This window comes from Filicampus tigris, chromosome 18, assembly GCF_054856515.1.
Source record: "Filicampus tigris isolate MCC_2025a chromosome 18, RoL_Ftig_1.0, whole genome shotgun sequence".
Classification (NCBI taxonomy): Eukaryota; Metazoa; Chordata; class Actinopteri; order Syngnathiformes; family Syngnathidae; genus Filicampus; species Filicampus tigris.
This window is the reverse complement of record NC_141234.1, coordinates 248,451-269,210: the sequence shown is the minus strand read 5'-3', so window position 1 is coordinate 269,210 and position 20,760 is coordinate 248,451. Positions and strand designations below refer to the sequence as shown.

The window sequence follows — 20,760 nt, the reverse complement described above, 5'->3', positions numbered from 1 at the left end:
TCTGTATTGAATAGAAACGTCACAATGTGAGCAAGATTTCCCCACATTGCAGAAAAAAGGACAGCGAGGACGGCGCCGTCGCACTGAATCTCTGCTCTGTATTAAATATCAACCTTCCAATGCTTAGCTAGCTGTATGTCTAATGGCAGCTTCCCACGTGGTGTTTCCAAGCGTATTAGCCGCAGATGTGCGTGTCATAGTGTGACTCGGTCGGTGGCAGCCTTCTGGGGGTGCGACTGGTGTAAATGACCCCCGAATCAGGCGCCCCCACCTCCGCCCCGCGGCGCCGTCCAATCTTCTCACCTCTTCCTAACCACAAATGCGTCCTTGACACTTGCGGTGTGTCGCTGGGTGGGGGGGGGGGGGGGCAGACACGTGACCGTGACGCGCCAAGTGAACGCACAACAAACACACACGAGAAGGGAAACAAAGAAAGACTTTTCCTTCTGGTTGTCTCGACACTCGCACGTGTTTTGCTTGAGAGTTGAAACGCGGTCTCGCGCCGCACGCACGCATCCGCCTCCCATCCGCAAGCCTCTTTCAACCTCCTTTTGTCGTACCCCGAAGGCTACGAGCAGCAATGGCAAAGGTCTGACGGGCCCGAGGGAGAGACGTGAGGAGGCGCGAGGGCAGGAGGCAAAGGGACGACAGGGGAGGTGAGAGAAGCGGAAACAAAGCGGGACAATGTAGAGGAGCCAGGGAAGCAGACAAAACGGCTCGAGCGGAGACGAGCGAGGAGGAGGAGAGGAAGAGAGTGGAGGAGCTGCAAGAAGAGGGAGTGCGGGGGGTAAGAGAGCAGGAGGCAAAAGGAGCAATCGAGGAGGGACAAAGGCTGGAGAGCAGCGAAGGGAGAAGGACACGCAAGGAAGGGGAGGAGGAGGACGACGACGACGAAACAAAGGGGGAGAGTGCAGAGGCAAGAGAGGAAGGAGGGAGGCAACAAAAGGCAAAGACAATATCATATGGAAGGAAGGAGGAGGTGAAAGAGGAAAAGTACAAGTAGAGCCCCACTATTTGCAAGTGAATACCCCAAAACTGTGCTAGTAACGAGGATCCAAAACATTTCCTTGACACCGATTACTACTTTCCTATCCGGCAGGGCTATGGCGCCATCTAACGGGCATGTTTGGGCGTTAGAAAAACAGCGACCAAATAAACACATCCGTGAGATGTGAGAGAACCACGAACGAGCGGCCAAGGTCAGAGGAGGTAAGATGGGGGGAGACAAACAAAGGAGAGGACGGACGGGGGGGACAATAGCGCCACCCAACGGATGAAGACGCCTGCGCGCCGTTGACTACGATGTCATGACACGACACGCCGCGCATCAATCAAACTACGCACAAAGCTCCTCCGCTTCCTGGTCACCTTGAGGGGCGCCGTCAGGTGACCGGCCGTCGCCACGGCAACAGCGCGAGCGCTCATAACGGCGTGACGAGCGCATTGGAGGACTGCCAATTAAGACGTGATGTACGAGCGGCGGGAGTTGGCGTCCGAGTGCGTAATTAACCACAAACTGCCTAACAGATCGCTAAGTCCAAGTCTGATGGATGTCTTTTAGATGTGTGCGTGTGCGCGTGCGACCAATCATCCGGTCTAAGTGGCAATAAAACATCCCGCCCCCTGGAGGTCCCAAAGTAGCTTGTTTACGCGCGTAATTCCAGCCAGCTCGCTGGTGGCTACTCATAGATGCTAAATGAGCTTGTCTCCTGAGGCTAACCGTGTGGCTTGATCACCCATATCTTGTCCCGAACGCCCAAATACGGAACACAAAACTTTGGAACTGAGAGTGTTGCGTTTGAGCTGCCGGTTCTGATGTGATTTGTCTTTTTGCATGTTGCTCACACAGGCGGTCGGAGGAGGAAGTGGACATGGACAAGGTGACGGCCGCCATGGTTCTCACCAGCCTCTCCACCAGCCCGCTGGTCAGGAGCCCGCCCGTCAAAGTCAGCGGTAAGTTAACAGACAGACACCGTTGGCCAACCAAAACTGAAGCAAACCGTCACCGGTGCGGCGCCCCGCCGCATGTTGTCAATGACATCCCTGCACAGTCTTCTCTTCTCTTCTCTTATGTTAGCGACAATTAGCATTCCAATTCTGACGTGGCGGCTCCGCGATCAATGTTGCGCTGCTAACCAAAACAGCAGCCCGTAAAGATGTCGTTACCCCCCTCAGAGGCTCTGAGCGGCTCGTGGAAGGAGAACGGCTCTGCGGGTCCCTTCGCTCCGTCCAGCAACAGCTCGTCGGGCGGCTACTGGAGCTGGTCGGCGCCCAGCGACCAGTCCAACCCGTCCACGCCGTCGCCGCCCCTCTCGGCCGACAGCTTCAAGCCCTTCCGGGTGCCCGGCGGGGGACCCCCCAACGCGGGGCCCGAGGACCCCAGCCTGGAGGAGACGGACGGAAGCAGCCTGCTCTTCGATGAGCCCATACCACGCAAGCGCAAGGTGGCCGCCCATCGGTGCTTTGGTTTGCCACGTTGACAGCACAACGTGCTAATGACAATGCTGAGCTAATCAGTCAGTGGAGTAAACGACTGTGTGATGAACTTGTTTTTGTAATGTTGGCTTATGTGGATAAGTTAGCCATTCAACATGCAAACAACCATCCTAAGCTAACCAGCTAAAAGAGTAAACGCTCTGAGATAAAAAAAAAAACCCCAACATTTAACGTTAGCTTTAAGACTCTGTTAAAGTCTTCTCGACCCTCGGCTAATATCGCGTTCCTGTAAGCCGCGCATCATGCTAACACCAACGCTAACCATCCAAAAGTCACTCAAGTCTCATTGACCAGTAGTTTCAATTTTCAAAAATGAGCTTTGCTAGCATTAGCTTAGCTAGCCATCTAGCGAACTAGCTAGCCCGTGGTGCTAACTGGGCTACATTGTCGTGTGCAGAACTCCATGAAGGTGATGTTCAAGTGCCTGTGGAAGAACTGTGGCAAAGTCCTGAGCACCGCCGCCGGCATTCAGAGGCACATCCGCACCATCCACCTGGGGTACGTACCCACTTCCCGTTTGATGAGCTCATTTCCTGTTTGCTCAAGTCCTGCTTTGTCACTCTCCGCTTCCAGGCGCAACTGCGACTCAGACTGCAGCGACGGCGAGGAGGACTTCTACTACACGGAGATCAAGCTCAACACGGACGCGGTGGCCGAGGGCCTGAGCAGCCTGTCGCCCGTGTCTTCCTCCGTCCTGGCCCCGCCTCCGCTGCCGCCTCCCCAGCCGGACGCCCGCGGGGCCATGCCCCTCCCCCTTCCCCTGCCCCCGCTGCCGCCGCCGCCGCCGCCGCCCTGTACCAAGGAGCCTCACTCTTGCAGCGCCACGCCGCTCAGCCGCTCTGCGCCCAGCGCGCTCTACCTCATCCACGCCGACCACGCCTACCAGGTGAGGATACCCCCCCCCCCCCCACACACACACACACACACGCACGCACGCACACACAATTTGCACCGCACTTTAACCAGCCCCCCCGCCCCCGCTTTCAGGCCACGGCCCCGGTGTCTATCCCGTCTAACGGTGCCACCAACCCGGCGGCCTCCTACAGCTTCACGCCCACCAACGGCTCGGGTATCAGCATCTCCTGGCAGTCGCCGCCAGTCACCTTCACCGGAAACACGGTCAGGAAACACATCCGGACACACGCACTCATGCCAACTGCGAGGAAAAACGTGCACATGCACATATCACACACACACACCACCAGCGGCAGCATTCAGATGTGCTGGTGACATTTTGGAGTTTCATTGTGAAGTTGAGCGTGTGCGCCCCCTGCAGATGTCGCCCAGTAAGAGTCAGAGCTTCACCGAGCAGCGTTCCCAAACCATCGCCGTCCTCTCGTCGCCGCCCAGAGCCACGGCGGCCGCCCTCAGGTACGGCGGTATTTTCCACTCAGACCCCCCCCCCCCCAAAAAAAAACATTCAAGCAAGATTTTTTGGATTGCCTTTTCTTTTTGCAGTCGTAAAGTGCGTGGCGAAGGCAAGAAGTGCCGCAAAGTGTACGGGATGGAGAACCGCGACATGTGGTGCACCGCCTGCCGCTGGAAGAAGGCCTGCCAGAGATTCACCGACTAGACGGACGTCGGGACTCGCCGAAACGGGGCGAGGAGCCTCCTTCTGCATGCGTTCTCTCTTCACGTCCAAATCGCAAGTGTCCGTCAAGCTCCGGCTCCGCCCCCAACGCCGACACCCTTCCATTCCAGCAGGTGGCGCCCACCCAGGACGACGGTCCCGTCATTCCCACTTTTTGGGAAAGTGCAGCTAAAAACTGTGTAAGGAAAAATGAAACATTTCTGGAGTTTTTAAATTTTTATTTGTTTTTTTTTCTGTGTTTTGGAAAGTTTTTAAACACAACGTCCCAGCAACGTTAGAATTGTCGTCAGAAAATGATCCGAAAGAAGAAAAAACTCCTTTGCTAGCAGTTTTGAGCACGGAGGAACATTGTGACGTCTTCATCTCGTTCCCCCCCCCCAACAGGATCCGACATCGTGTCCTCCTTGTTTGTTTTGTGATGTTTTTCTTTTTCAACGGAACATCCTGGTGAAGAAATGGCCCAAAAGGCATCCAAACAGAGAACTTATTTGGTAGCATTTTGACTCGGGGACCAACATGAATGAACAAGGCGGCATCTTTAGCGTCTTCATCGCCTGTTTTCCGTTTGTATCAGTTTTTGAAGAACCTACCTATAGCGCCAGCCTGGCGTCCTGCTTGTACGTTCTGTAAAGTGATTTAAAGTACCCAACGTTCATGCCAAGAAACGTCCAAAAAAAAGACCCAACTTTTGGGGGGTCGGAAGTTATCCAAAAGAAGAACAAAACCTCTCGGCGAGCGTTTGAACGAAATCAGCACGGTGAGGTCTTCATTGTCTTTTGCTTTTCTTTGACTTTTTCCAACCATTTGCCTTCACCAGCATCATATCCCTCGTTCCTTTTGGAACGTTTGGCTTTTGAAATGGAACGTCCGAGCGAAGAAACGTTCAAAAGAGGACCGGCTCTTGAGCTAATTCCTCCGCAAGAATTCCAAGGAAAAGCCGAGGAGCATAACAGCCTCATTGTCCTCAGCTTTTTTTTTCTTTTGTATATTTTAACAATTTTCCTGAGAACATAGATTTTTCGCCCCGAAGGAACGTTTGGAAATCAAAGTTGGACAGTCAGAACTGGGTGTTTCTCCGTTTGTTTCTTTTATCAGGTATGGAATTACAGTAAGTGAAAAACCATCAGCTCATTTTCACCTTTTTTTTTTTTTTTGTTAATTTCATGTGAAAACTTTGTAACCAAAAGCTCATGTTTGTTCGCGTTTTGTTACACTGCCATGTTTACTCGTGTTGGTTATTTTCTTTTTAGGTGAAACCTAGACTGACCGACCGACGAAAATAGGTAGAAAGGAAAACTTCCTTTAAAAAAAAAAAAAAAAGTACCCCAGCCCTGCTCCGCAAAATGGTTCTTTGCTTTTTGTTTACACATTTTGATGCTAAGGAGGAGGAGGGCCTCAAACCAAAAGCGAGGCACTTAAACGCAGCACTCGGTCGATCTTTTTTAGCGCCTTAGCGTCATTCCCGTTTTATGAATTTATGTAGACGTAATAAACTACGAACGTGTCGTACCTAGGTGGGAAAAGCTCTTAACTGACTAGGTCACTGCTTTAGTTTTTTTTGTTGTTGTTTTTTTCAATAGTTAAATGTGCATCATTATTTGGATAATATTGGCCTTTTGTTTCATTGTCTCTAGTCAATGTGTAAACTTCGTAAAAGCCCCAAAATGTTTACAGATTTTTGCTTTTTTTTTTTTTTTTATGCAACGTTGCTAATACTGATGGATTTTTTTCCCCCCGCACTTTTTCATCCTATTTTTGCTATTTTTGTTTATTAGCCTTACGCCACGAAACTGTCGCTTACGTCAGTATTTGTCGGATGGTTTGCTTGTTTACAACCTCCTTTAACACAACCTGTCCGATGTTTTCGATCGGGCGCTGGCCTTTAAAGTCACTTCCGTTAGATCGAAAAATAGTAAAAATCGTGTGCTTCTTCCGTCAAACAAAATACAGTATTAGCCACAGTTTTGTTTGCGAGACATCTATTGATCCACAAATGTCAACATTTAACAAAAACCTTTTGTTAATGCTTTCCATTTCAATGTATAGTGTATCGTATTTGACATTGTTTTTGTTCTTTGGTTCTCATGCTCTTGCTAGCTTGATTGACATTTCAAAGGATATCCCGGTAAATCATGAGCCGAAACCGGGCCATGGTGCTATGTTAGCCGCTAACCTGCTAGCGGCTCAAATTCAATTCTGATTCAATTCACAAACATGGACTAAAAACGAGCGGACGCCATCTTGTTAAGATGGAGGTGCTAATCCCGCCATTGGCAGCCATTTTGTAGGAACATGAAAAGAAAAAACACCTGATTCAAAGATGATCAAGAGTACACAGCTTGCTCTTACCTTCACCAATTGCAAAAGGTATCGTTTTGACTGACATTTTGTTTGTTGTAGTCGAAGAAGAAGTTCGGAGAGGAGTAAAATTCAAATTTTGTTCTACTTGCTTAATTGTGAAAAACAACACAAGCCATTTTTCGCTAAACTTGGTCAGTTAAGACATTAGATTAGATTTTCTATTTTCATCATTACAATCCACTAGCGTTGGAGCCAGTGCAGTCACATGCTAAATCGCTTGTTTGTTTGTTTGTTTTTTTTGCTAGTTAGCTCACAGGGTTACACAAAAACTACCTACAAAATGCTGCGGTAGGGTGACGTATGTTTCTAGTGTGAAGCTATTTCATTTTGGTGTGCGTCCAAACAAAGATGCGCATACAGTCATTTTTTTTCTTTTTTTTTTTTTTTTCTTCTTTCTGAATTTTCCTTGGATTCGGCAGATCCAGCATGCTATTCTTTTTTGTTTTTCCAGTTTTAATATAGCTCATACTAGCTAAACACACTCCCTTATTGTATTCTTCAGAGGAGTGTCAGAATCCTCGAGAACTAGCACAGAAACAGGGGGTCACGCAGGTTTTAAAGAAAATTTGAAAAATATTATCTTAGTCGCCAGCGAGATTTTGGAATTCCCAATGTTCTTATAAGAGTAAAATATTTTTTTGTCAAATACATTATCCAGACTTGTCAGGTTTAAGTGTGTTCAAATGCCATTGTTCTTTTAAAGCATTTTTTCCAATATATTTTTAAATGAGCTTTGATTTCAATGGTAGTTTCCACAAAATGAGGACGTTGAGTATTAAGAGTATTATCCGGCTCGAAGGAGATTTGAAAATTTCCCCACTGTGGGATCAATAAAGGCATTCTTATTCTTATTACGTTCTTTTAATCAAAAATCTAGCATAATAACAAAGGAACAATTTACCCACTTGGCCGACCATTCTAAGCTGAATACTAATAATGTAACATGGCCTTGTATGTTGACAGTTTGATAAGCTCGGCGACAAGTGGTCACACTTGTTTGCCGATATGCTAAACAGTGCAGCTAAGCTAATGTGTGTCAATGTATTGTTATGTAGAGGAGATTTTTGTTTTGTTTTTTTCTGTTAGCAGCAAAACAGATTTGGATGAATTTTAGTTATGGAACTGGATCATGAGCTCCAATGAATTCAGAATTTGGGTCAGGATCACAACATTGATAAAAAATGTTAAATGTTTTTGAATGGATTAATTACCTAATATTGAAATGATGATGAAATCTAATGTGTCACTTTTGATTTGATTCCAGATTCAAAATCATGTTTTTACATGAATGCATCACTGTGACATGTTGCAATTAGCCCAACTAGCCTCATCATAAACTAGGTCCTGAACTCTCATCAATTTTCGAATCAAATGTTGTGACGGATTTGATCTGGATTTCTAATGATAGATTTCTGCTTCTACAATTGAGTAGGGTCTTTCATGCTTCATTGGTTCATCGGTGTAGACAACAGATAGTTCAAGGTTGAAGGTTGCCACGCTTGTCTTCATGGCAACCACGTTGACTGACAGCATGGGGCGGGGCTTGTGGCCATTCCCCTTTTATTTGTAAACCGATGTTAGCTAACATCAATTTCGGATTCCCGAATGTGCCTTGATTGAACTTCCTGAGCTGATGTCTCCGGAAAGCGGTGGGAATGTTAGCAGGTTGAGTTTTTATTTTCCAAAAGGCGGTGGGACTTTTTTCTATGACATTTTTTTGTTATGAAGCAACAATGCTGTGCTTGCTGTTTTTTCATTTTCAATTCACATCCTGTTTTTGTGTTTCCCCTTCTTGACAAGGGCTTGTACATAATTCTGATGTCCGTGTTGTGCTTCAATTATTTTCTTTTCTTTCCGGAATTGTTGGAAAAATCACAGAAAGCCTCACAGCACGTCAAACAGCCAATCGGATCGTCCGATTTAATGCACAGTCGTGATGCACGGTCGATAACGCTGTAATGTCGGACGTTTTTCCGTGTTTTTAAAAAACATTTTTGCAGTGCGTGAATATGCAACCCGGACGATCTTATTGGCTAACTGTACAATCACGACCTCAAGAATTCAACACGTGGTGTAAATACGCTAACAATACTGATTCTTTGATGAGAATTGCCTCTGTCGCATGTGCATGCCAACGCGTTGAAATGAGTTAAAAGACGTTGTGATGTGTCGTCCATGTTTCAGATTCGGGAGCAAAAACTGTCACACAATATTTGTGAATTGTTTGCCACTTAAAGAATCTTATCGTTTACGACCAAATCCCTATTTCGCACAGTTGCTAACGTTTGGAAATAAGACTGCAATTTTTTTTTTCAGCCGAGATTATGAATAGCAAGTCCATAAAGGCATTTTCAGAAATCTGCTGTTTCATCTTTCAAAACAAAATATGTTTGCGTAGATTAACTAAGCATAGCATTGAAAAGTTATTTTGTTCATTTGTCAATAGGTAAGACATCAAATTCAACATGACTCCAAATCTTCCAATTCCATTCTTCAAAACAATCATTAAAAAGTGCTATGCTAGTTTATCTTAGTTTAGCATTAGACAGAATTAGTTTTTTCATTGTTGGTTAACAAGTAAGGCCTAGACGTCAACATTTTCCGCTTCCCTCCTTCAAACCTGACATTTGCTAATGTGATGCTTGCATAGGCTAGATAACCTAGATAGTGACTTTATTTTGTTCATTTTCAGTAAGACATCGACGCCAACATTTACCAAATCTCTTCCTGTTTCCATTTCTACTTTTTTCCATCCTTCAAAATAAACATTAGCAAACATGATGCCAGCATGAGTTAGCTTACCATAGTATAGACAGAGTCACTATTTTTTTATTTGATGGACATAAAACATCTTTTTGTTTTGACGAATTGGCTTCAAAAATTAAAAGTCTGACCCCAGTCGCCTTTTTTTTCTTTCACAAAAAACAATCTACGTAAAGATGAAAAGTGATTCTTTGTAGCGCTTCCTTTAGGGGGTGTCAAGTCAAACTAAGACTGAGCTAGCCATAGAGGTTTAGCGATTGTTTTAAACATGCACAATGCTGTGTCTCGGCATAAAATATCAAATGCTCTGCTTGCGTAAAATTCACGTAAATAATTTCAAGGCTGTTTTGAATTTATTTTATGCCGTTGCGCATCATTCATGTTAGATCTGAGCTAGTACAACGGTTATGGTAATAAAAAAAAAATTCAGATCGGACATATATTTTTGCTGCAAGTTAGCAAAGAATATTGACAATACTAACGTAGCTAAATCCAAAGGCTCCCCCCCCCCCCCCGGTTGTATTTTTTAGCATTTGGACCACAAGAGCATGACCACTGGCGTGATTTCGAAATGATATATTACCACCAACAAAATGTACACAAAACTTTACGGGCGTTCAGCATCAAAGCTAAGCTAGCGAAGCCAACACATTGGAGTCATTTCTAAGTGTTTCTTTATTTGTTGTTATAAACCGCTCCACTTAAAGCACTTGCAATATAAACATAAATGTATATAACAAAGTATATATGACGTATCTCAAATAGTACTCTATTGCACCCAAGTTGGTTTTTTTTCAAAATTATAATACAATTAAATATAACGATAAATCCATACACCCTGACTGTTAATTCCTGTCACGCTTTAATTTTTCTTTCTTTTTCTTTTTTTTTTTAAATATATATAAATGGTATTCTCTCTCTGTATAAATGTGTTTACTGACACTTGTGTTGGTTCTGGTGCTGTTGTTGCTGTTTGTACATTTTTGTTTGTTTTTTTTAATCCATGTGATGTCACAACTGTGGGGATTTTAACAAAATTAAACACGTTTGGTTTCTTTGCTGGCAGCTGTTTGTTAAAAGTGGTGTCACCAGTGTGTTTTTTGGACAACTTTATGCACATAATTCATCACCACTTCCAGGAAAAAGACCACATTTGGTTTCCTACTCGGGTCAATATTCACTGCCACCAAGAAACAGACCCGTCCACGGTTCAGCTGCCGTATTGTCAATGTCACTCCTTCTAGAAAATTATGGAGGACCAAAACTGCCAAAATCAAAAATAAATGTGAAAATAAAACCAAATATTTAAAAAAATGAAATAAATAATTTGATATTTATCTGTATTTATATATTTTTTTTGTATTTATTTCCACACTTATTTTTTTACTTTTAAATCTTTTTTTTTATTGTTGTATTTATTTTAATTGTTCTTTTGTGTTACATATTTTTTGATCTTCCAATTCACTAGCTATATATTTTTTATTTTTTTCAATTGTATTTTTTCATTTTCACTTTTGTTTATTTTTGATTTTGACTGTTTTGGTCCCGCAGTGCAGAAGGAAACGTTATTCAAATCAGGGGGTGGAGTTAAAGCGGAGGTCAACCCAAATGTTGTTGGGTTTTTTTTTCAAGAATATGTTCTGTTATATGTAATACGACCAATCACGGCTCACTTCTTTTCTGAAGCTGAGCTGCGATTGGTCGTTCCCTGAGCCCTAGGCAGTTGTGATGTCATTTTCACTCGACAGAAGTGACAGAATGGCTGCCCCTAGTTCTACCCCTAGGTGTCAGTAATGCCTAAGGCATGGAGTTCAACTGGCGTTATGGTTTGAAAAAACAACCCGGAAATCGAGATGGACTGACTTTGCGCTTCTTTTTGATAAAAGTTGCTAAAAGTACACTGTCCTTTCCTGAATTTGAAAGGAAGCGCCTTCCATCCCTCCGTGACCCGATGGCTTGTACCACAAAGATTAATGAAAGGTGTTATAAGAGTAAAGAGCTGCTGAAGACGAGATCTCTGTATCTCCAATCGATTGCTCATCCTAAAGTTACCCGCATGTCAGTCACGCAGGTTTGAATTTTTACTCGTCGAACCGAATGTAAGCATTTGCAGCCTTGAATTTTTAGCGAGGTGCACTTTTGTTTGAGGAATTAAAACGCTTTACAGTCTTAAATTCAGTTTCAGGTTTATTGGGATACAATTCAGATTGAACACTTCAGATTCAAATTAAACACTAAATATACAATTTATGTAATTCAATCATTCAGTCCTTCAATTCAATCATTCAGTTTTTCAATTCAAATATTCAAGTTAAGCAATACAGATTCAGTTTCTAGTGGCACAAATATCAGCCCATATGCCTGGCCTCATTTGACACTTTTTTATGTTTAACTTTGTTGAATCAATGAACGAACAATATAAGCATAGCACATGTTCACTAAACAAAATTTCAGCCATCAATAATGAAAAATGATAGGGTATCCGGAAATTATATTAATAAAAACATTGTGATATCACTGTTGAATAAAAGAGTCAAGCAAAAAAGAAAGACAATAAATGTAAAAGATAAAGCACAGTAAAACAGGACACTTCGCTCGACACCTGCGTGAGTCTGTGACGTCAGAGGTAGACGACAGCACGTTTCCTCATCGAGGAGCTGCTCTGTTGTTTGTTATGATTCATTTTTGAATGCGAGGCAACGTCGTTTCAAATGGCGCGGACCAATCGAGGAGCGTTCTTGGACGCTGAACATGTGCGACAAAGTCGAAGCTGTCCTTCCTCTTCTTGCCTCGGTGTGTTAAGTCAAGCCAAGCGAGCCACGCGGCGCGGCGGCGCGGCGGCGGCGGCGGCAGCGGCAGCGGCAGGTAAGCGCGCACGTTCATGTCTGCTTGGAGCCGAGCATTAGGAAGCCTTGCAGCAGCAGCACTTATGCGCAAAGCTTTGGCAACATTTTGGGAAAGTCGTGTGGCGTTTGCTTTTACAAGACGTCATTTATTGTGGAGAGAGAATGGCCGCCAGCAGCATTTTCATCGACGAATTGGTGTCTGGTCAGTTTTTTTTTAGTTTTTTTTTGGCCATATTAAAGAAGGCGATTGAAGACACTTTCGGGTGCTGTTGATGTCATTAGCCAACGGTTTATGGTAGGGGTGGGTATCTATGGGTACCTCAAGATTCCATCCGATTCAGAGGCCAACGACTCGATTTAATTCCGATTCAGAGGCCTATGTTTCGATTCGATTGCGATTCCGATGCATCACTACATTGGCTTACATTTTATAGTCCACGTAAGACACTGTTACCTTTTTTCAAACAAAAAACTCAAGGAAGAGCAAAGATTCATATTTCACACTGACTTTGTACCGCCATCTTGTCACTTATAAGCTTAGCCTAGCACAGACGTCTGACGTACAAATGCGCGTCATCGCTTGTGCATGCTTTTAGTTTTTTTAGTTCAACTTCAAATATCGATTATGAACACCTATGAATCGATTCAGAATCCTTTCAACACACCGAACGATGCATCGAAAAAAACTATTGTCGTTCCCACCCCTAGTTTATGACAACAATACAGTATAATACCAATTTGAACAAATTTGGCGTTTCGGAAGTGGGGGAGATTCCGCCCGACAGCGACGAAATGTAAAACATGAGTTAATATTGACACGTTATAGGATCATAGTACATTCCTATGTCCACACAGCGAAATTGGTTTACCGTCGGATTGACAGTATTGAAAATGAATGCCAGTTTAATTTTTCTGAGCGTGATAATAAATAAGGTATGGCTGGCTTGTGAAAAATGGACGATCAAGTTTAAAATCACGCTGTTTTGTTTTGCACGACAAACTTGGAAAGTGTGCCTGCCTGTTACACTCTACTTTTAAGCCTATTTCTTAAAAATACATTAGACTGCTAATAATCGAACGATTATGGATCAGAACTGTCTATCAAATGTCGTAGCTGTACGTATGCAACTTGTCACAAGAAAAAAGAAAACAAACACAGGCCGGATGCTTTAATTTTGAAGGCTGGGAAAGGCCTGTTCCGGTGTTGAGTTTGCGCTACTTTTGTTTTCTGCCTCCATCTAGTGCTCAAATCGTGAAATACATGTAATATGCGTTTTCTCAAGTTCACAAAAAAAGGATTCACTTTTTATTTTGGTACGTGTATTTTCATTATATTACGGATACATGCAAACTATTTACAAAATTAAATATTCAACTATTTCAAAATTAAGAATAGTTCAAATAGTCCATTTGCGTGAAAAAAATCTTTATAGTTTGTAATAAGTAGTGAAGTTCATAAAAACAACAGTTGAGCAGTTTAATGTCTTTATTTTTTTTGGCAACAAAGTCCATGATAAAGTGAGACTTATATGAAAAAAATATCTGTAAGCGCACTGAGGAAAGAGTATATTATTTTGAAAGTGAGGCAGTTGTCACTGTCAAACCATAAGTCTTTGATATTTGTACACTGTAGTTAGTCACATAGCAACAGCGTCCAAATGTTCACTTTAGCTTCACTACCTTGTCTGTCTGTGCGTGCGTGCGTGCGTGCATGTTAAACCTCTATAAACAAAGCTGGTTTGGCCCCAAAAATGACAAAAGTAAAATGTTATGACGAAACTATAATGTGATGTCAAGAGGTTGCGCGATTCATGTGAAGGCAGGTTGCTGACACCTTTAAAGACTTGTAGAGGGGTGACAATGTGGGAGGTTCAAAGGTCAAGGGGTAGGGGTCAGAAGGTCAGTGCAAAGGTGCGTCTAGGCTGGTGGGTGTGTCCCGGTGCTGAGCCTCCGCGTCGTCGGGAACGTTCATCTGCTCGCCGGCGTCCATCTCAGACGGGCTCATCTTGCTCTGAAACGGGAGGGACAATTTTGATGGAGACCCCAAACATCGTTACCTAGACAACGCTGGAGGCTTCTTTTCTTTTTTTACCTTCCATGTTCCCACTTTCTCCTCAAATGACTTGAATGTGGGAGCGTTCCTGGGGAAGAGGAAAAAAGGGAGCCTGAATTTTAGAGAAGTTCACTTTTTCAAAAAAAGCAAAAATGACATTTTGGGTGTCAAAGAAAACTGCAGACAAATTCATTCGAACAACTATAGGATAGTAAAGTAAACATTACATTTACAAAGCAATGAATCACTCCAAATTTTAGAATTTTCAAGAAATAACATTTTTTGTTACAAAAACAAATCTCAAAAAAAGGTAAATTTTGGGGTAAAAGAAATCGAACCACCAGATTTACAATTAATTAAAAATAAAAATCAAATATAATAAACTTAAATAAATGAATAAATCGCAATTTTAGCATTTTCTTGAAAGTCTTGTGCGCAGCCAGCCATTTTGTCCAAATTTTCCAAAGCAAATCTTTTGTGGGGAAAAAAAAACCTGTTTAAAATATTAGCATTTGCATTGTTAGTGTAGCATTTTAGGCAATGTAAATACAATTTAACTTTTTTGGACAAGTTTCTACTTGAGTGTTTATGTTGTGATTTATTTTTTGTTTGTAAAACCAAGTAAAAATTGAAAGTAAAAAGTGAAAATGTAAATATGTTTGCATAATTTACTAATTAAATACCTTTGAAATTGGGATTTTCTAAAAATCTTTGAAAAAAATGGATTGATGCTAAACATGTTAGCATATAACTATAAGCCAGTGCGAATCCGACAATTTCTCCTAGGCCCCAAAAAAAGTTTAAAAAAAACCCAAAACAATAAGTTAACATTTTTATCCAATTTCCAATGAAGCTGCATAAATGTTTTTTTCTTTTTTCTGGTCAAATCAAATGGAAAACGTTTGGAAAGTGGCCAACGTGCATGACAAAAGCAACTCAAATGCACGGCGGGCGGACACAAGATGGCGTCCTTCTTACCTCATGACAGGCATGCTAGCCGAGTGCCGCAAAGAGCGCTCGCTAGTCGGCAGCGGTAAGAAAAGGGGAGAGCGGGCGGGGCGATTAGCGGTCATTTCAGAATGCTCGACGCACTTTTACCACACACGCGCGCCGCTATACTCCACTAAGACTAACAAGCATATCAAAAGACGCACACGCACAAACACACTCTTTGCCCCCTTATGCCCCCCCCCCTCCGGTAGCTTGCATTTCAGAGTAATCATCAGCTCTGAGGAGCCCGCTAATCTTGTTTGTGCTTTGCTAATCCACGGAGGAAGGATGACAGCGGAGAAGTTGGATTAGCGTTCTTAGCGCCGGGGGGGGGGGCGGGGGCTCGGGGGGGACTCGCGGCCCGGTGGGGTTAGCGGGTTCCGACCGTTGCATTAAGCCGGAAACAATTAGCGAGAGTCCTGGCGATTTGCTTGAATAAATAACGGCCCATCTCGGGCGCGCCGCTAACGAAGCGGTCGAAGCTAACGAGCCGAGTTGCCGTCGGCTCAAGATGAAGAAACGGCCGCCGCCAAAAGACGGCCGCCTCCCTTTTAACGGCAAGAAAAAAACAATTGTCGTCGTGCGGGCGCCGTCGAAGACTCAACGCTGTTGCCGACCAAAACGGCAGCACCAAACGGAAATCGGCTTTTGCGTTTGTCGGCAGTTTAGTCAAATATCAAGTCAGTTGAGTTGATTTCTCGCCCCGTTGAAAAAGCATCCGGTGAGTCGGCAGCTCGGTCGCGTGATTTATTTCTTTGTTCCTTCCGTCGGCAGTTTATGCGGACGGGTGAGTTAGTCAGTCCACTTTGCCGAGTGGGAAAAGTGGCGACGAGAAGCGTTGCCCCACTGGACTGACTTGTGCGACGCATCTTTCTGTTGCTAGCAGCTTTTGTATTTTCTTTCAGCAGCTCCTAGCCTGCGCCCGCCGGGTCCGGAAGACGGCCGTGGCCGGATACTAGTTGAGTTGGTGGCGCGGGCGCAAGCGCGGTTAAGTCGGCAACGCCTCCAAAAGGCGGCGTGGGCGCGGGCGTGGGCGTGGGCGGCGGCGTGGGCGTGGGCGGCGGCGTGGGCGTGGGCGTGGGCGGCGGCGTGGGCGTGGGCGGCTGACCTGACGTCTTCCAGCTTGCGGCCGATGGCGGCGCTCACGTCGGACAAGGCGGCCGTGGCGTGCGACAGCGTCTCGGATGTCCTCTTGTACCTGGCGGGAGAGCGAGCAAAGGACGCCGTGTCGAGGTTGCCTTTGTCAACTTGCGCTTCGGAACGGCCGCGTGGGCGTCGGCCAAGCGGCCCGCTTTGGGCCAAGCGCGGGGACGTACGCCGACGAGGCGGTGACCTCCTGCCAGCTTCTGCTGAAGTTGTGCTTGAGCTCGTTGAGGGGCGTCACCCCCAACTTCCTCTTGATGTCGGCCAGCCGTCGCTCCTTCGCCGCCAGCACCTGCGCCAGCGTCTGGATCTCCTCCTCCACCTGCACGCACGCACGCACGCGCGCGCCGCTCGCTCGCTCTGATTGGCTTTTCGCCCTTCAAAGATGCTTTAGCGTCAGCTGCCAAAGTGCCTTTCACTCTCTGACTCCCTCCAGTAAACCATGGAGCCAAATCATTCTTAGCACAACGCTCGTGAATTCTATGGCAAGTCATTTCATCTTTACTTCCGGTAATCGGAGAAGCGGATGGATGGCGTCGTAACTAGACCGAGTCCTACTCCATCTCGGGATGCGATGGGTCGCTCGAGCCCCGATAGGATTTTCAGCCACCGATTGGATTTGTCTTTTTTTTTCCCCAAAAGCACGCTAGCGCGGCGCTGCGGCCGGCCGCCCGCAAAGGCAAACAACGTTTGGCGCCGGCGCAGAATTGGACCCGCGCATTGAAAATGTGCTGTGAATGGAAACCAAGGTTTTCCCGCCCTCTAAATGACTTTCTTCTTGGGATATGACGTCAGTCTTTTGTCGGGCGTGGCCGTTTCGGGCTCGCGAGTGCCCACATTCAGTCCCAGTTCACAGAGGTCAATTATTTGATGAAGCCATTTTCATTTGGCTTCATGCAAGCAGATTTGAAGGCGTTTCAAAGGCATTTTCCACAAATTGTTCCATCCCTAACTATCTCGCATTGTCATTTGAGCGACTCCTGTTCCAATTTGTAAATCGCCCATCTAGTCCCACAAGGTTGCCAAGCAAAGTGGCCCACCTGGGCAAGTCCGGCAATCGAGCGAGCGGCACAAAATGGCGGCGGCGGCGGCGGCGGCTAACCCTGGACAACTCCACTCGCAGCTCCCGGCGTTCTTCCTCCGTCACGGCGAGCGACGGCGCTCCCGCGCTCAGGGCCGCGTCCTGCCCCACCTCGGCCGGCGGCGGCGGCGGCGGCGGCGAGCCTGCGGGGCCAGCAAAAGCACGTCAGCCGTGCCGTTGGGATGCAAAAGATGGCGGCCGGGCCGACCGATGGCGAGTTCGAGTACGCGCGCGAGCCCAATTTGATGGCACCGACGACACAAAGCGCCAGGAGTGGCCAGGACACAACTGGACGCGGGCAAACGTTTTGGCGTTTTCGAGCCTTCGTCCCAGCCTCCATCTCGTCGATGCCTCGTGCGTCCCTCCGCGCCGGAGCTCCCCTGCCTGCGTCACAGACAAGTCAAAGGCCTAATCTGCCCTGTCCCGGATTACAGCCCGGCCGGCGTTAATCCGGGCTAAACGCAACGTATACTTAGTTCCGGGCCGGGCCGCTCACCTTTTTTTCCCCGTTCCCTTTACTCTAGTCAGCCGGAATGGCCGCCCGAAGTTCCAGTGTGCTTCGAATGAACATGAATGTGTGTGCGCGAGGCCACTCTTCTCTTCAAGCCAATTGGTGGTCAGATTTACTTTTTGGTTTTTTCTAGAGGGATTAACATTTGTATGGCGGTTTATAAATGATACACATCAGGTAACTTCAAAGGCCAAATAATATAATATATATATATATATATATTTTTTTTTGTTTGTTTTACACTTAATACAGTCACGCTAAATCATCACCGCTCCAGTTCATGCTTTTCTGAAGTATTGCAGGGTCCGAAGAATTTTTAATCTTATTCTGTTCAAATATGTCTCTTTGAAAGCAGACATTGTTGCTTACGTGACGTCCGCTTGGACCGAACGGGAACAAGCGGACGTTTGAGCGGCCTGATGGCTCGCAGCATCAAATCAATTAGCCTAATATTTGCCGCATAGCGTGTCACATGATGGGCCGGAAAACCAAAATCATGGGACGGGGGCGGGGGGGGGGGGGGTTCTGAGACACTGTGCCACACTCCTGCCCTATGGGAAGTGGCTGCGGGGTCCCATGGACAAGCGTGGGGCTTGGGCGATTTTGGTCACATGTCAAACAAAAACAGAGGAAGATAATAAATTGGCAAATGGGACGTAGTCTCGAGTGCTGGTGCGCTGGCGGAAATCAAATCAAATCGCAAGCAAGCACTCCTCATGCTGCTCATCATCAATCGCATCCGCAGGATGCTAAGAAGCGGAAAACGACGACGCTGGCCGCCGCCGTTGCCACGACGACAAAGCGCCTAGAAAAGAAGCGATGTACATTTATAGGCCCCATAACGTGGCGCCAGGGTAACCCTGACCTTCACGTCACAGGCAACTCGTCAAAATGTCTGCTTAGTAGTAGTCCATTATGATGCGCATTTGTACCTTTTGGGGTTTTTTTTGCACTTAGTCTGAGGATTGATTTGTTTTTAAAATGCAATTGTGGCACACAAAAACGGTGTCACTCCCACAGGGTACTAACACAAAATACTCAACGTAAAGTGTACTAATACACAACATACTCAACACTTAGTGGGCTAGAACTCAACACCCAACATGCACTGGAGCGCAATGCAAACTACTCCGCACATAAAGTACAAGCCACGCAATGCGCGGTGCATCGGAACACAACGTACTCCACACACCCAAACACAAAATACTGCACATACTAAAACTCAAGTACAGTGTACTCGAGCACTAGTTACTCCCCATGTAGTGTATTGAAACATTGAAACACAAAACTCCCAACATACACTTTACTGAGATGGCAGATAGTAAACATCGGGAACTAAAAACACAAACTCATCAACTCACTCACACTTGAAAACTTCCCCACTGTGGGATCAATAAAGGCATTCTTATCTTATCTATGCAGCGTACTAAAAGTACAAAACAAAGTGTACTCAAATACTTAACAAATAGTAGACTAAAAGACAAAATAGAAAAACGGAGCGTGCTCAACGCAACGTATACTTAGTTGCCTGAACTGACTGAAACAAAGTACTCATCATGCATGTCCTAAAAGACAAAAAAAACAACAACACACATTTGACATGCTAGTGCCCACTTCACTTCCTGCTTTTATTTACTGACATGCGCACTTGAGTGACCTGTTTGGCCACTCAAAGATTATACACACAGTCAAGAAAAACACATCGCAAAATGAATATAACCGCCGTGGAAACGTGGCGTTTAAAACCAATGACCACAATTTGACTTTTTATTTATTTTTTTTAAGTGGTTCGTTGCATCAAATGAGTTTCTCGTTCACATACGGGCACGTCCACTTCCGCGTTTAAGTTTTCTTGACATTTCAAACCCACAAAAGGACCATTTTGTTTTTGACCACTTTTGAGGCGTTCACGGTAAGGTCAACCGAGAGAGTTCGCTTGCCTGAAGTTTAATTTTCCGTCTTTTTCACATCACTTTGTTTAAAAGCGACAGCAAGCCAAAGCGTGGGGGAGACATTCAGAAGGAGTGAATTACCTCTCTCGTTGTTGTCCATGAATGCGTCTGAGCGTGGATTCGGTAGTCAGGAGAAAGTTGCAGTTTTGGTCCACTCGCGACACGCTCTTTTGAGCGTTGGAAGTGAACTTCTACTTCTACTTCTTCTTGTCCTTCGCGTCTTCCTGATCTCTGCCTTCTGGTCGCTGAGTGGCTGCCATTCGCGGCGTGGGAGGCGGGGCCTCCTGCTTTGACGTCAGCGCGCACAAGTGTAAACAGAGCTGAGCACGTGGGTGTCAAAGCGACGCTGTCAATACTGCACATGCGCACTAAACAAAACATTTCGGCTGACGCCTTTTTGTCAAAAATAACGCCGGAATTCCTATTTTACACATTGAATGGATTAATAAGTGGAAGAATGAAACATTAAGTGTACGTAAAAGCAACTTGACGCGTATTCCACACATTCAAATGTATTCAAATAGGAGGAAAATACACATACAATAATGCTGTGTGGATGAAATGTTTCATTCATTTCATCATTACAGAGCCCATAGAAAATTGTTCTTTATGGGCTGTGTATAATACATTATACATTACTTATTTGGAAAAAAAAAAAAGTGTTCTGAATGTGTAAATACAGTGTGTCCACAAAGTCTCTGTACAGTTTTTGTTCAGCTATTTTTGTATCATTTATGTGCTTTTGTTTGTTTGATTAAGAGATTGCATGTGCACTTTCTATGTAATATACAGTGAAACTTCCAATGCGGAACAATTGATATTTGTAACTGTCATATGAGTATAGGGAGAAGCCAAACACTGCATAAGACAACTCAAATAAAGTAAAACCACTCCGGCTTTATGGACACTTAAGTTATGGGAAACTGATTTTTTTTTTTTTCACAACAGCAAAAAAATATATTTTTGGGCAAGC

The 20,760-nt window shown here is 45.1% G+C and overlaps 2 protein-coding genes across 4 annotated transcripts in view; one reads left to right on the top strand and one right to left on the bottom strand.

The window, feature by feature from the left end:
* The window catches only part of znf704 (zinc finger protein 704), a 30,073-nt gene extending 19,807 nt beyond the window's left edge, over positions 1–10,266 (top strand). Inside the window, exons 3-10 of one of the 2 annotated variants that reach the window (XR_015082267.1) lie at positions 1,850–1,953; positions 2,176–2,444; positions 2,894–2,994; positions 3,070–3,382; positions 3,484–3,615; positions 3,773–3,867; positions 3,955–5,182; positions 7,713–10,266. Coding sequence is in view for 1 of the 2 variants with exons in the window: in XM_086015540.1 (XP_085871666.1) it covers positions 1,850–1,953; positions 2,176–2,444; positions 2,894–2,994; positions 3,070–3,382; positions 3,484–3,615; positions 3,773–3,867; positions 3,955–4,069 (1,129 nt within the window). In the remaining variant the exon portion in view is untranslated. Of the gene's footprint in view, positions 1–1,849; positions 1,954–2,175; positions 2,445–2,893; positions 2,995–3,069; positions 3,383–3,483; positions 3,616–3,772; positions 3,868–3,954 lie in introns of both variants that reach the window. The other variant, XM_086015540.1, reaches the window with a different exon arrangement.
* Positions 10,267–13,525: 3,259 nt separating this feature from the next.
* Positions 13,526–20,077, bottom strand: tpd52 (tumor protein D52). Of its 2 annotated transcripts, XM_086014476.1 has the most exons (7): positions 19,869–20,077; positions 17,346–17,467; positions 16,417–16,565; positions 16,209–16,298; positions 15,089–15,130; positions 14,150–14,198; positions 13,526–14,068 (listed from the first exon to the last, which is right to left on the bottom strand). In XM_086014476.1, exons 1-7 carry the CDS (start codon positions 19,885–19,887, stop codon positions 13,958–13,960), a joined length of 582 nt encoding a protein of 193 aa, XP_085870602.1. In that variant the 5' UTR covers positions 19,888–20,077; the 3' UTR covers positions 13,526–13,957. The 2 variants fall into 2 exon arrangements, with proteins under 2 accessions (XP_085870602.1, XP_085870605.1); XM_086014479.1 differs by lacking the exon at positions 15,089–15,130 and having other exon boundaries at positions 19,869–20,074.
* Positions 20,078–20,760: the final 683 nt, after the last annotated feature.